Source organism: Elephas maximus, chromosome 3 (genome assembly GCF_024166365.1).
Source record: "Elephas maximus indicus isolate mEleMax1 chromosome 3, mEleMax1 primary haplotype, whole genome shotgun sequence".
Lineage (NCBI taxonomy): Eukaryota > Metazoa > Chordata > Mammalia > Proboscidea > Elephantidae > Elephas > Elephas maximus.
In genome coordinates this window covers 76,307,156-76,322,132 of record NC_064821.1, presented here as the reverse complement: position 1 = coordinate 76,322,132, position 14,977 = coordinate 76,307,156, and the positions used below count along the sequence as shown (strand labels likewise).

Genomic DNA, 14,977 nt, shown 5'->3' with positions numbered 1-14,977 from the left:
ACATTTGCAAATCCTCAAGTTCTGCAGCATTAAATAAGTGACTTGGACTTAGAAGTATTGCCTAAACAGCTTTTTCTATCTCAGTTTAAATTTTACTATGGAAAGAGATAGCAAACCATTTGTGAGAATTGTAGGACCACCCACTTATCTTGTAATTGTAGACAGTCATCAGTTAAAATTATTTAACAGTTATCCTGAAAGTTATTGAAGTATAAGAACAAATAACATCACTCTTGTAATAATATGTTTAATTCTTTGAAAGGTACAAACTCTGAATGGTCACAAAAATAGATGTTTACTTTTAATGTCCTTCCAGGCTTTTGTTGGGGTCCTTGTTGCCTCACTACAGTTCTTACAATGAAGAAAAAGGAAGAAACAGCAATGCAGTCACATAAACCTTTCTCCGCCTGTGTATACTTGAAGAATTTAGAATGTTTTGCCTGTTTGGCAGTGTAATTCCAGGAATACGATGTGTTTGTCAAGCCACTAATGTAGAACAAGAAAGGTTAAGAGCTTGATTTTGAATTGTGGCTCTATCACTTACTAACTGTGTAACTTCGTGCTAGACACTTAACTTTTCTAAGCCTACTGTAAATAGTATCTACTAGGGTTTAATGAAACCACGTTAGCACAGGGCCTAGCACATAGTAAGTGATTAATAAATGGGATCCCATTAATAATAAAGGGGCCCTGGTGGTGCAAGAGCTTGGCTGCTAACCAAAAGGTCGGCAGTTCGAATCTACCAGCCACTCCTTGGAAACCCTGTGGGGCAGTTCTGCTCTGTCACGTAGGTTTGCTGTGAGTCAGAATCAACCCAACAGGAATGGGTTTGGTTTTTTTAATTAATAATAAAATTAATATTATTACGTATACTTAACATAATTTATAGGTACCTATTTTGCCTTTGGAAACCCTGGTGGCATAGTAGTTAAGAGCTGTGGCTGCTAACCAAAAGGTTGTCAGTTGTAATCCATCAGACACTCCTTGGAAACCCTACCAGGTGGTTCTTCTCTGTCCTATAGGGTTGCTGTGAGTCAGAATCAACTCGACAGCAACAGGTTTGGTTTTTGATTTATTTTGTCTTTGGAAACCCTGGTGGTGTAGTGGTTAAGAGCTATGGCTGCTAACCAAAAGGTTGGCAGTTCGAGTCTAGCAGGCGCTCCTTGGAATCCGTATGGGGCACTTCTACTCTGTCCTGTAGGGTCGGTATGAGTTGGAATCAACTTGACGGCATTGGGAGGGGTTATTTTGCCTTTAAGGAGCCCTGGTGGCCCAGTCGTTAAGCACTCTGCTGCTAACCAAAAGGTTGGCGGTTCGAACCTACCAGCCACTCTGCAGGAGAAAGATGTGGCAGCCTGCTTCCATAAAGATTTAGAGCCTTGGAAACCCTGTGGGGCAGTTCTGCTCTGTCCTTTAGGGTTGCTATGAGTCAGAATCGACTCAATGGCAACAGGTTTTGTTTTTTTTTTACTTAATTTTGCCTTTGGAGATATATGACAGTTCCTTTATCCACTTGGTGTCCTTTATCTGCTTGGTATGTTTAGGCCTAATGTATCCAAAAGCAGATCCAACTAAAAAGGAAAGATAAAATTTTTCATATTTTACTTAAGTATTTAGATTTATTCTAAGACGCCCTTCTAACACTTTAACTTCTATGTCATTCTCATGAAACTAGTCTGAAAGGGTAAATATCCTTTTCTGCGTTTTACTAAGTCCCTGATGGTCCAGCAGTTAGGATTTGGCACTTTTCCTTTTCTGCTTTTTAGATATTCTTTTTCAAAATATCAACTATTGAAATAATGTGAATTAAGTTTTAAAGAAGGTATCATGACATATATTGAAATGCATATTGTTCTCTTAAAAGTCGTCACCCTTCTCAGTAACTTTTTTACCACAGTTCTGTTCTTATTTAAAAAATTTTTTTTTCTTTATTTGGCATTGCCTTATGAACTATGAAACATTCCCTTAGACTAGGTTAGGTGATAAATCTCTTTTCATTATGAGTTTGAGTTTTGCAAATTGCCAAAAGTTACTTGGTAGCTTATCAATAGGTAATTAAACTGAATCATACTGTTCAATGGGAGATTTGAATATAAAGTTAAAAAGTTGTTCTTGTGGTTCTTAAAAATTAAAAGAGAATTTAGAAAAAATGTTTTGAGCCATGTTGTTCTTAGAAGAGATGTGGTTTTTCCAAGATAAATGGTAAGATATAACACTCATTTGGGTGCATAAGGTTTGGAGTACATTTATATTTATGCGCACAGCTTTTTATTAAAAAGTCATCCTCATTGGTTTACTTATATACACATTATGGCACTGGCAGATTCACCTTATCAAATGAAAGTTTTTATTTGCTCTGCTTTTAGTAGAAAAAGCACTTTAAAAAATTAATCATCGGTGAGTGAGCATATCCACTTGGTTTCTGAGATGCACTGTCATTTTTATGGTTAGGTGAGTTTTAGAAAACTAAACTACTTTGTTGGTGTAGTTATCTTTTTATAATTTATCACGGAATGGTCCTATACAATAAAGGTACAGGATGGGAGGCAGGATAGTGGACTGATTAACTCTTTGGACTATAGAATCATACTGTGTGGATTTGTATTCTGGCCTCAATACTGACCAGCTGTATGACTTTGACAAGCTAGTTAGCCTTTATGATTCAGTCTCCTTATCTGTAAAATGGGAATTATAATAATACCTTATAGAGTTTTTCCAATAATTAAACTGGATAATTTGTGTAAAGCCCTTAAAACAATGTCTAGCATACAGTAAGTACTCAGTATACATTATTGTAGTATATAATATTTTTCCCATTATTATTATTATTTGTGGCTTGTGCAAGTGTTTTTAATTAATGACTAATTTTTTCAGTTTTTATACTTGTCAGAAGAATGGCAATACTTAGCCTCTGTTTTTACCCAAGTATTGCTATCAGTGTTTATTGCACCAATTAGCTCTTATTGAATGACCCTAGGAATCTCACAGAAAAATGATTTGTGTTCTTCCTGTCAAATTGTTTTCGTTTGTCCTGACACCAAGCCTTAATGGCCCGTTTTGTCATCTGTTTCTTTGATCTCTTCAGTTATAGCTTTTATATATCATGCTGATCTTTATATTAACTTTCAGTAGTTCATCAATTTCTCAAATCTTGCATTTAAAAATTTAATATTTCATTCCTTGCTCATTCATGTTTCTACTCTTGGCAGTTGCTGGCTAGTAAGAGGACAAGTGTCTTGTGGTTTGGAGTTGTGGGATGGCCACAGGCCCATTGGCTTTAGCAGGTGAAGCTTGGTTGGAGCTAGAAGCCTCACTGTTTTTGTCATGAGCATCTGGCTGGCTATATGTTAAATATAATTCTCCCTCAACACAGCTATGAATTAGGAATTATAAACTCCATTTTATACATGAGGAATTGAGACAGTAATTGCCTCACTCATTGCCACTCAGCTGATAAATTACAGAACTAATCATCAAACCCAGATTTTCAGATGCTTTATCCAGGGCCTTTTTCTACCATACAATAGCTGCCCCTAGCAAATGTAGTTATTTTAGCTCACAAAGAGGAAGAAGTTACAATTGGGATGAACATCTTTCATTCTGTCTTTTGTTATTTATTTTTAGAGACATTTTAAATCCAAAGGATGTGATCACAACCAGATTTGAAAATTCCTCTCCTAGCAAAGATTTCTGCAGCCAGTCATGCCTCTCTTCTTATGAGCTAAAGAAAAAACCTGTTGTTACCATATATACCAATAGCATTTCAACTAAGTGCAGCATGTGTCAGAAAAATGCTGATGTAAGTTACTTTTTACCTTTGTTGGAGTTCTGCTCTAAGATTAGAGATTTTTGACTGGCTGTGCTTATTTTGTATGTGTGTGTGTGTTTTTCCCTTAGATTCGATTTGAGGTTAAATATCAAAATGTGGTACATGGTCTTTGTAGTGATGCCTGTTTTTCAAAATTTCACTCTACCAACAACCTCACCATGAATTGCTGTGAGAACTGTGGGAGCTATTGCTATAGTAGCTCTGGTCCTTGCCAGTCCCAGAAGGTTTTTAGTTCAACAAGTGTCACGGCATACAAGCAGGTATGAATATGTAAGTCTGTTGCATATGGTTAGGCTCACTTCTCTCAGTTGGCTGCACAGGGATGAAATACAAAATGAAAGCATGAGCCCTTCCCAGTAATTGATACTGGTACATGATTTCCCCTCCAGAAAGATGGAATGGATTCTGATACCGTAAGAAATGATTGTGGTAGTGAGATAATATAGGTGAACTAGATCTCTTTTAAAAGGTTCCCTTCATGGCTAAGAATTTGGAAATGTAATTTCATGATTTGCTGTGAGAATGAGCTATTTTGTGATATATAGATAGTGAAGAAAACCCCGTGTTATTGTAAATAAACTATGACCAAGAATTAAAAGATGATAAAAGTCAGTGACTCTAAAGGTAGCGTGTATTTTTCCTTTAAAAAAATGTATTTAAAAAAATATATATTTATATACATGTATGTATTTTGGGAAGAAGCAGCATTGCCCTATTAGACTAATTTAGCTAGTTTTTATTTATCTTAATGAATAATGGATTAATTTGGTTACTAAGTGTATTGTATTTGTGTCAATAACTGCTGAATAATCTGGGGTTTTGTTTTTTAGTTTTATTTTGCTGTTGAGAATATATACAGCAAAACATAAACCAATTCGGCTGTTTCTACATGTACATTTCAGTGACATTGATTACATTCTTTGAGTTGTGCAACCATTCTCACTGATTTAGGATTTTTTTTTTAAGTTTTTTTAAAGGGTAAAAATAGTAATTAAAATTTGTTCTTGGTTAGCAAGTTTCCTCTGAGCAGTTGGTGATGCACATTCATCTCTGAAAAGTATTGCTTTTTCCAGAATTGTCATTTTTGGCAGTCCAGGTACTGCTGCTTTCATAGGAAAAGAATTCGTGTTATTTTTATATGTGATCCAGAAACCAGTTCCGTTTCTAATTTTGTTACTGGTATTGTACTCTATCAACTGCATAAATGATGGTCTTCTTTTACCAGGAGGATTATATAGTGAAACTTTACCATCATTTATATTTTCCTACTGTTTACTTCCCCATAGAGTTTCTTATTGTGAAACCTTATATCGTGGTCATTGGCAGTATATATATGGGTTAGGAACCTGAACTTCAGAGTCAGATGAAATAAGTTTGACTCCTGCTTTTTCTGTTTTCTTAAGATAATTTAATTAAAGTTAAGTTTTTTAAGTAAAATTTGTGTAAGTACGTCACTGTATTGTTAAGGAGTCCCTGAGTGGTGCAAACAGTTCGTGTATTGTGCTGCTAACTCAAAGGTTGCAGGTTCAACTCCACCCAGAGGCACCTCAGAAAAAAGGCCTGGGAATCTACTACCAAAAAATCAGCCATTGAAAACCCTGTGGAGCACAGTTCTATTCTGACACATATTGGTCACCATAGTCAGAATCCTCTTGGCAACTGGTATATTGTTGAAAGGATTCTATGATACAGTATACAGATATTGTTTACCATGGAATCTGGCCCATGGTAAGCACTCGATAAGTGATAATATTGGTAATTTATATAAATGGTAGTTATTATTACTTAAAACGAATGTACGGCAAATTTTATCAAGAAATTTGGCTGGGAAAGTAGGCAATTCGTAGGATCTTCTGATATACATTAAACATCATTTCTAGCACCTCCCAGTAGAGAGTCTTAAAAGTTAAATAACCTGAAAGGTGGTAGACTCCATCCTAGATTGATTTCCAAATCTTTACTGAGGAGGGGGCCCTTTGGTTGATGGATTACTTGGTCTTCTCTGGTAATTTGAGATGAGAAAAGTCTGTTGTGACTACCTAATTCATTACTTGTAATGTGTTTTGTTGTTAACATATCTATCTGAATAGTTACTAATTTTCTTCAGTTTACGTTTTATTATTGCCTAAAAGAACTTATTTTTCCCACATCCCAACTTCCAGAAGTTTTTAACACTTGTTGTGGCCTCTTTGCTATGCTCAAATATTTCAATAAAAGGCTGTAGTTATGGGCAACTTTCCATTTTCTTTTTTAAACAACATGTACATGTGTATACTTGTACAATGCATCTCATGTTATTCATGTTATTTTCTTAATAGAATTCAGCCCAGACTCCTCCATATGCCCTGGGGAAATCATTGAGGCCCTCAGCTGAAATGATTGAGACTACGAATGACTCAGGAAAAACAGAGCTTTTCTGTTCTATTAATTGCTTATCTGCTTACAGAGTTAAGACAGTTATTTCTTCAGGTAATATTTAAATTTGATAAACTTATAAATTTAGTAACTATTGAAGAAGACCGTAACTATTTTTCCTTCATTCTGTTATAAACCCAATTTATCTGTATGGTTAAGTAAAGACTCGACTAATTTAGTTTTAAAAAAAAAAACTGATTTTATTGATTGAGATATTTTAGTTTCATGTATGAGAAGAAAGAAAAAAAACACATATAAGTTTCAAGTTATTTTCTGTGTAAGTGGGACTTGAGATTAGTTGTAGTTATTTGTTGTTGTTAGCTGTTGGGTCAGTTCCGACTCATGGTGACTCTAAGTACAACAGAACGAAACACTGCCTGGAGCCGCACCATCCTCACGATTGTTGCTGTGTTTAAGCGCACTGTTGCAGTCACTGTGTCAGTCCATCTCATCGAGGGTCTTCCTCTTTTTCGCTGACCCTTCACTTTACCAAGCATGATGTCCTCCTCCAGGAACTTGTTTCACCTGATAACATGTCCAAAGTATGTGAGATAAAGTCTCGTCATCCTCCTTTCTAAGGAGCATTCTGTCTGTACTTCCAACACAGATTTGTTCGTTCTTCAGGCAGTCCGTGGTATGTTCAGTATTCTTCTCCAACACCATAATTCAAAGGCATCAGTTCTTCTTTGGTCTTCCTTATTCATTGTCCAATTTTAACATGCACATGAGGTGATTGAAAATACCATGGCTTGGATCAGGCACAGCTTAATCCTCAAAGTGAACATCTTTGCTTTTTAACATTTTATAGCAGATTTGCCCAGTGCAAAACATTGTTTGGTTTCTTGACTTCTGCTTCCGTGGGTGTTGATTATAGATCAAAGGAAGATGAAATCCTTGACAACGTCAGTCTTTTCTCTGTTTATCATGATGTTACTTATTGGTCCAGTTATGAGGATGTTTGTTTTCTTTATGTTGAGATGTAATCCGTACTGAAGATATAGTCTTTGATCTTCATTAGTAAGTGCTTCGAGTCCTCTTCACTTTCAGCAAACAAGATTGTGTCATCTTCGTATTGCAGGTTGTTAATGAGTCTTCCTCCAATCCTGATGCCACATTATTCTTCATATAGTTCAGCTTTTCGGATTATTTGCTCAGCATACAGATTGAATAAGTATGGTGAAAGGATACATCTTTTACGTATACCTTTCCTAATTTTAAACCATGCAGTATCCCCTTGTTCTGTTTGAACAGCTGCCTCCTCGTCTGTGTATAGGTTCCTCATGAGCCCAATTAAGTGTTTTGGAATTCCCTTTCTTCACATGTTATCCATAATTTGTTGTGATCCACACAGCTGAATGCTTTTGCATAGTCAATAAAACACAGGTAAACATCTTTCTGGTACCCTCTGCTTTCAGCCATGATCCATCTGACATTAGCAATGATAATCCCTTGTTCCATGTATTTTCTGTAGTTAAATTTATAGATTATTGTAAAGTTCCTTGATTTTTTTGTATCTTACTGATTATTTGATATTTTCATTCTTCCAATTCATTTTTGGATCCTTTGTTTGTTTTATAACTTATTCATTGGTTTTTATTTTTTTGTCACCAAGGTGTCCAGGTTGCGTGTCATAGTTGTAAAACCTCAGCAATTCCTCAGTATCACCTAGCCATGTCAAATGGAACTATATACAGCTTCTGCAGCTCCAGTTGTGTGGTAGCTTTCCAGGTATGATCTCAGGTAGTATTTTACCCTGGTGGTTCTCGTAGGCATTGGTCTATGGCACAGTTTTAACTACTGATGGCCCCTACTTCTAAACATTAAAGTTAACTTAAAAAAAAAAAAAATTCTGTTCAACCAGGATCCTAAAGGTCATTTCCCTTAAATGCCTGAGCTCAGGTATTGGGCCTCAAAGCTTTCTTCCTTACTCAGGGTCCTTTCCTAGACTGTTCTTCCCTCCTTCCACTTCCTTGGCTCTCTCCCTCACCAGGGCGAAGGAGACAGGTGGTGACCACTGTGCTCTTCATAGCCGTCACGGGCTGGTTGGTGATGGGAGTGTAGGTAGAGGGGTGTCTTGAGGGAAAAGAGGTCTGCTCTAATCTACTAAAGGCATTTACTAGAGGTCTTTGTCTGGAAAGCCTAAATTGTAGTCCTCGACCGTTGAATGTTGTATTTTTTGGTCCTTCTATTCCATTTCAACCCTACTGCCATTTAAACGCCTTCTGTGAATGACTTTATAAAAAACTTAAAAAAAAAAAAAGGGGGGGAGGAATTATAACTTGTTAAAGTGAGAAAATCATAATTACTAAGTTAATGTTATTTACTCACTTGATAAAATCTTTGCCTTATTTGTGTTCATTCAGAATGTATTTAACAAGCCAAAAGGACCAAACTCTTCAGCAGTGCCCTTCTCTCAGGGTCGAGTGGTTGTAAGCCCGCGCAACGGGTCAGCAGTGCCAGCGGGAGGAGGTAACGCCTCAGCTGTTCCCTCCAGCTCCATCAGTGGCTCTGCTGCAGCCAGTCTCCAGCCTCTTGCTGAACAATGTCAGCAAGTTGCTTTAACCCAAACAGTTTCTAAGCTCAAGTGTCAGCACTGTAATCATCTGTTTGCCACAAAACCAGACCTTCTTTTCTACAAGGTAAAGAGAGATCATGAAAGGGACTGAATATAAACTTATTCAATAGAAACATTTTTTTCTTTTCATCTTTGACAGTCACTCAATATGCTTTGAAAATGAGGACAATGGATTTCTTAAAGCAACCATTTAGTTAAACCTTAATGACTCTTGTTTCTCTGCAGGGTAAAATGTTTCTGTTTTGTGGCAAGACTTGTTCTGATGAATATAAAAAGAAAAATAAAGTTGTGGCAATGTGTGACTACTGTAAACTTCAGAAAATTATAAAGGAGACTGTGCGATTCTCAGGGGTTGACAAGCCCTTCTGTAGTGAAGGTAAAAGTTCAGTTCTACCTACAGAACCTGTGATTGCTGTGAAGTGAAGTAACTCATGATGACTTGGAATATTAATTCACAATTAATTTTCAAGTAATTTTTGTTTTATGAGGTATAATATGTGCATAATGTTGAAGTCTTTTTATATTGAATTTATATATAATTTGCTTGAAAGTGTATCCCTTTAGATGTTGCAGTAATCTCAATAAAGAAAAACTATTAAAATATGGTTAGGTCAATGGTATTAGTATAGAAAATCTCTTCATAAGTTTAGCTATGACTTCAGAGATCTTTTTGTTCTTGCATTCATTTGTAAAGAGGGTACTTAAGCAATTGCTGCTTTTGGCGTTTACACCTCCGATGTTTTTTAATATAGATGGCTTAATGTTTTGAGTATATTTAAAAGATGATATGAGCTTGTTTTGCAAATACAGAGACTATCCTTTATCCTAGAGGCAAATAATTCTGTGCCAAGATTTAGAAATGAGCTGAAACTTATTATCTAAGACCATAAAAACTCATTTTATCTCCTTAAACTTAATGCAGATTTTGTTTCTTTCATCCCTTCTGATTTTCAGTTTGCAAATCCCTCTCTGCACGTGACTTTGGAGAACGATGGAGAAACTACTGTAAGATATGCAGTTATTGTTCACAGACATCCCCTAATTTGGTAGAAAATCGATTGGAGGGCAAGTTAGAAGAGTTTTGTTGTGAAGAGTGCATGTCCAAATTTACAGTTCTCTTTTATCAGGTAAATGTGATATACTTCTTTGGCTTTCTCAAGTTAGTGCAGATTATTTTCTATTTAAAATATGTTCAAATTATATAAAGGAAAATTTGATATTTAGATAAAATGAATTATTGACTCAAAAATTCTACTACTGTTGCAATTTCCCCCATGTGTCTGTCAGTTTGTTGTACTGTGGGACTTGTGTGTTGCTGTGATGCTGGAAGCCATGCCACCGGTATACAAATACCAGCAGGGTCACCCATGGTGGACAGGTTTCAGTGGAGCTTCCAGACTAAAACAGATTAGGAAGAAAGACCTGGCACTCTACTTCTGAAAAGAATTAGCCAGTGAAAACCTTACAAATAGGAACAGAACATTGTCTGATATACCGCTGGAAGATGAGCTCCTCAGGTTGGAAGACACTCGAAATATGACTGGGGAAGAGCTGCCTCCTCAAAGTAGAGTCGATTTTAATGACGTGGATGGAGTCGGGCTTTCAGAACCTTCATTTGCTGTTGTGGCATGACTCAAAGTGGGAAGAAACAGCTGCAAACATCCATTAATAATTGGAATGTGGAACGTACCAAGCATGAATCTGGGAAAGCTGGAAATCGTCAGAAATGAAATGGAACACATATCCATAATCCTAGGCATTAGTGAGTGGAGATGGACTGGTATTGGTCTTTTTGAATCAGACAATCATATGGTCTTCTGTGCTGGGAATGACAACTTGAAGAGAAATGATGTTGCATTCATCATCAAAAAGAACATTTCAAGATCTATCCTGAAGTACCATGCTGTTAGTGATAGGATAATATCAATATGACTGCAAGGAAGACCAGGTAATAGGATTATTATTCAAATTTATGCACCAACTACTAAGGCCAAAGGTGAAGAAACTGAAGATTTCTACCAACTTCTGCAGTCTGAAATTGATCGAACATGCAACCAGGATGTGCTGATAATTACTGGTGATTGGAATGCAAAAGTTAGAAATGAAGGAGGATCGGTATTTGGACTATGGCCTTGGTGATAGAAATGATGCTGGAGAATGCATGATAGAATTTTGCAAGACCAGCGATCTCTTCCTTGCAGATACCTTTTTTCATCAACATAAACGGCAACTATACACATGGACCTTGCCAGATGGAATACACAGGAATCAAATCGACTACGTCTGTGGAAAGAGACGATGGAAAAGCTCAATATCACCAGTCATGGACCTTGCCAGATGGAATACACAGGAATCAAATCGACTACGTCTGTGGAAAGAGACGATGGAAAAGCTCAATATCACCAGTCATGGACCTTGCCGGATGGAATACATGGGAATCAAATCGACTACGTCTGTGGAAAGAGATGATGGAAAAGCTCAATATCACCAGTCAGAAGAAGGCCAGTGGCCAACTGCAGATCAGACCATCAATTACTCATATGCAGGTTCAAGCTGAAACTGAAGAAAATTAGAACAAGTCTACGAGAGCCGAAGTAGGACCTTGAGTATATCCCACCTGAATTTAGACACCATCTCAAGAATCGATTTGACGTGTGAAACACTAGTGACCAAAGACTAAACGAGTTGTGAAATGATGTCAAGGACATCACACATGAAGAAAGCAAGAGGTCACTAAAAAGACAGGAAAGAAAGAAAGGACCTAAATGGATATCAGAAGAGACTCTGAAACTTGCTCTTGAGTGAAGCCAAAGAGCTGAACAGAAGATTTCAAAGGAAGGCTCAAGAAGGCAGGATATTATGATGACATGTGCAAAGACCTGGAAATAGAAAACCAGAAGAGAAGAACATGCTCAGCATTTTTCAAGCTGGAAGAACTTAAGAAAAAATTCAAGCCTCAAGTTGCAGTTCTAAGGAAAATATTAAACAGTGCAGGAAGCATCGAAAGAAGATGGAAGGAATACACAGAGTCATTATACCCAAAAGAATTGGTCAGTGCTCAACCATTTCAGGAGGTAGCATATGATCGGGAACTGATGGTACTGAAGGAAGAAGTCTAAGCTGCACTGAAGACGCTGGTGATAAACAAGGCTCCGGGAATTGATGAAATACCAATTGAGATGTTTCAGCAGATGCGTGCAGCACTGAAAGTGCTCACTAATCTATGCCAGGAAATTTGTAAGACAGCTACTTGGCCAACCGACCGGAAGAGATCCATATTTGTGCCTATTCCCAAGAAAAGTGATCCAGCTGACTGCAGAAATTCTCGAACAACGTCATTAAATCACACGCAAGCAAAATTTTGCTGAAAATCATTCAAAAGCAGCTGCAGCAGTATATCAACAGGGAACTGCCAGAAATTCAAGCCAGATTTAGAAGAGGACGTGGAACCAGGGGTATCATTGCTGATGTCAGATGGACCCTGGCCAAAACCAGAGAATACCAGTTTACCTGTGTTTTATTGACTGTGGTAAGGCATTTGACTGTGTGGATCGTAAAAAATTATGGATAATATTACAAAGAATGGGAATTGTGCTCGTGAGGAGCGTATACATGGATCAAGAGGCAGTCATTCGAACAGAACAAGGGGATGCTGCATGGTTCAAAGTCAGGAAAGGTGTGTGTGAGGGTTCTATCCTTTCACCATACCTATTCAATCTGTATGCTGAGCAGATAATCTGAGAAGCTGATCTGTATGAAAAAGAATGGGGCATCAGGATTGGAGGAAGACTCACTAACAAGCTGCATTATGCAGATGACACAACCTTTCTTGCTGAAAATGAAGAGGACTTGAAGCACTTACTGATGAAGATCAAAGGCCGCAGCCTTCAGTGTGGATTACACCTCAACATAGAACAAAAATCCTCACAGCTGAACCAATAAGCAACATCATGATAAACAGAGAAAAGGTTGAAGTTGTCAAGGGTTTCATTTTACTTGGATCCACAATCAACATCCACAGAAGCAGCAGTCAGGAAATCAAAAGACACGTTGCATTGGGCAAATCTGCTGCAAAAGACCTCTTTAAAGTGTTAAAAAGCAAAGATGTCACCTTGAGGACTGAGGTGTGCCTGACCCAAGCCAGGGTATTTTCAGTTGCCTCCTATGCATGCGAAAGCTGGAGAATGAATAAGGAAGATGGAAGAAAAATTGACAGCTTTGAATTGTGTTGGAGAGGAATATACCACGGGCTGCCAAAAGAATGACCAAATCTGTCTTGGAAGATGTACAACCAGAATGGTCCTTAGAAATAAGGATGGCGAGACTACCTTTCACATGCTTTTGACATGTTATCAGGAGGAGGACATCATGCTTGGTAGAATAGAGGGTCAGCAAAAAAGAGGAAGACCCTCAGTGAGATGGATTGACACAGTGGCTGCAACACTGGGCCCAAACATAGCAACAGTTGTGACGAAGGCGCAGGACCGGGCAGTGTTTCGTTCTGTGATGCTAGCGTCACTGTGAGTTGGAACCGGCTTAATGGCACCTAACAACAACCTATTAAATTCTACTGCATGTAAACATGAAGTCTTTGGGGCAAAGAGGGTAGGATTTCTGGAGACCTTGTTGTTTTCTGAGGATGTGCTTATTTTTTGCTTTCTTACAAGGCACATTGACCTTGTGTATAACTTTTTGAGACCTTGTAAGTTAGAGCTTTATGTAGTTATTTTGTCTTAAGCTGCCCTCTCATTCAGAAGGTTTTTCTGAGGAATTTGAAGTCAGACCTTGTCCTCATTTTACAGGTCAAGTGACTTCACTTTACAGGTCAAATGACTGATCAGCCTCCATTAAAAAAAATCATCTTTCTGAAAGGCTAGCAATGACGGCTATAACTAATTGAACCTCTGTTATATGCCCTGTGCTCCATAAGTGTTATTTTTGTTTTTAATCCTCATACAATCCTAAGAGCTGCATGTATTATCACCAGTTTATAAATAAAAGGAATGAGGTTCGGGGAAGTTAAGTGTTGTGCCCCTCGAGGAAGCTGGAAGGTCACAGAGCTAAGTAGCACCTATCATACTATAATGAAATAACTGGTTTACTTGTCTACCTCACTCCCAAAATATAGTCTTTTTGAGGGGAGAGCTTATGTCATTTTCACCACTATATGAACAGGACTTACCACAGTGCTTAAGACAGAGGATGCTTAGTTAGCTATTTGTTGAATGAATCAAAGTGTGTATGACTCCAAAGCCCATATTCTTTCTCCTGCAATATACTGCCTCTTGAACCTTTTCAAAATAGAGCCTGTCTCTTGTTTCTAACATCAGTAGTTTTGAACAAAGAAAAACAACTTTTATATTCTCTCAATTTATGGCATCTATAATGAAGCAAAGAAGCCCTGGAAGCCCTGGTAGTGCCGTGGTTAAAGTGCTCAGCTACCAACCGAAAGGTTGATGGTGTAAAACCACCAGCCTCTCCACAGGAGAAAGATGTGGCAGTCTGCTTCCGTCAAGATTATAGCCTTGGAAACTCTGTGGGGCAGTTCTGGTCTGTCCTGTAGGGTCACTATGAGTTGGAATTAACTTGATGACAATTGGGTTTGGTTTTGGTTTATGATGAAACAAGTAATTAAATATATACATATATATATTTTTTTATGACAGTATTTTAAGGTAGGAACCTTAGATTTCGTGGTCTCAACTGACTTGTATATTCTGTTTTCATAGTTCCTTCTAGTTTTATGATTATTTTATTGTTTTATGCCTGTCCTTATATTTCTTTCTCAGATGGCAAAGTGTGATGGCTGTAAACGACAGGGTAAGCTAAGTGAGTCCATAAAATGGCGAGGAAACATCAAATATTTCTGTAACCTGTTTTGTGTCATCGAGTTTTGTCATCAGCAAATTACAAATGACCCTCTTGCACAGAATAAAGGTAAAATTAAACTTGGCTAATAGAATCTTCATGTCAGTGCTAGGATTACTATCAGCACACACAGTTGTAAGTAATCTAATAAAAACAAAATTCTACTGGGTTCGAATAGCCTGAATTTTATTAACTTTTCCTTTAAGAATCCTTAAAGGTTGCCCTTGAGGGAAAATTAATTTGATGTTTTTGCCATCATAATCAAACATACCAAGGCTTCAGTAAATGTA

The 14,977-nt window shown here is 37.5% G+C and overlaps 1 protein-coding gene across 5 annotated transcripts in view; it reads left to right on the top strand.

Moving 5' to 3' along the window:
* Positions 1-14,977, top strand: part of ZMYM6 (zinc finger MYM-type containing 6) — a 40,281-nt gene that overhangs the window by 7,874 nt on the left and 17,430 nt on the right. For 4 of the 5 annotated variants that reach the window (XM_049878711.1, XM_049878710.1, XM_049878712.1 and 1 more), the window contains exons 5-12: positions 3,625-3,799; positions 3,898-4,089; positions 6,148-6,298; positions 7,857-7,972; positions 8,608-8,883; positions 9,045-9,195; positions 9,774-9,946; positions 14,609-14,756. In XM_049878711.1, coding sequence (XP_049734668.1) covers positions 3,625-3,799; positions 3,898-4,089; positions 6,148-6,298; positions 7,857-7,972; positions 8,608-8,883; positions 9,045-9,195; positions 9,774-9,946; positions 14,609-14,756 — 1,382 coding nt within the window. Of the gene's footprint in view, positions 1-316; positions 3,800-3,897; positions 4,090-6,147; positions 6,299-7,856; positions 7,973-8,607; positions 8,884-9,044; positions 9,196-9,773; positions 9,947-14,608; positions 14,757-14,977 lie in introns of all 5 variants that reach the window. The other variant, XM_049878713.1, reaches the window with a different exon arrangement.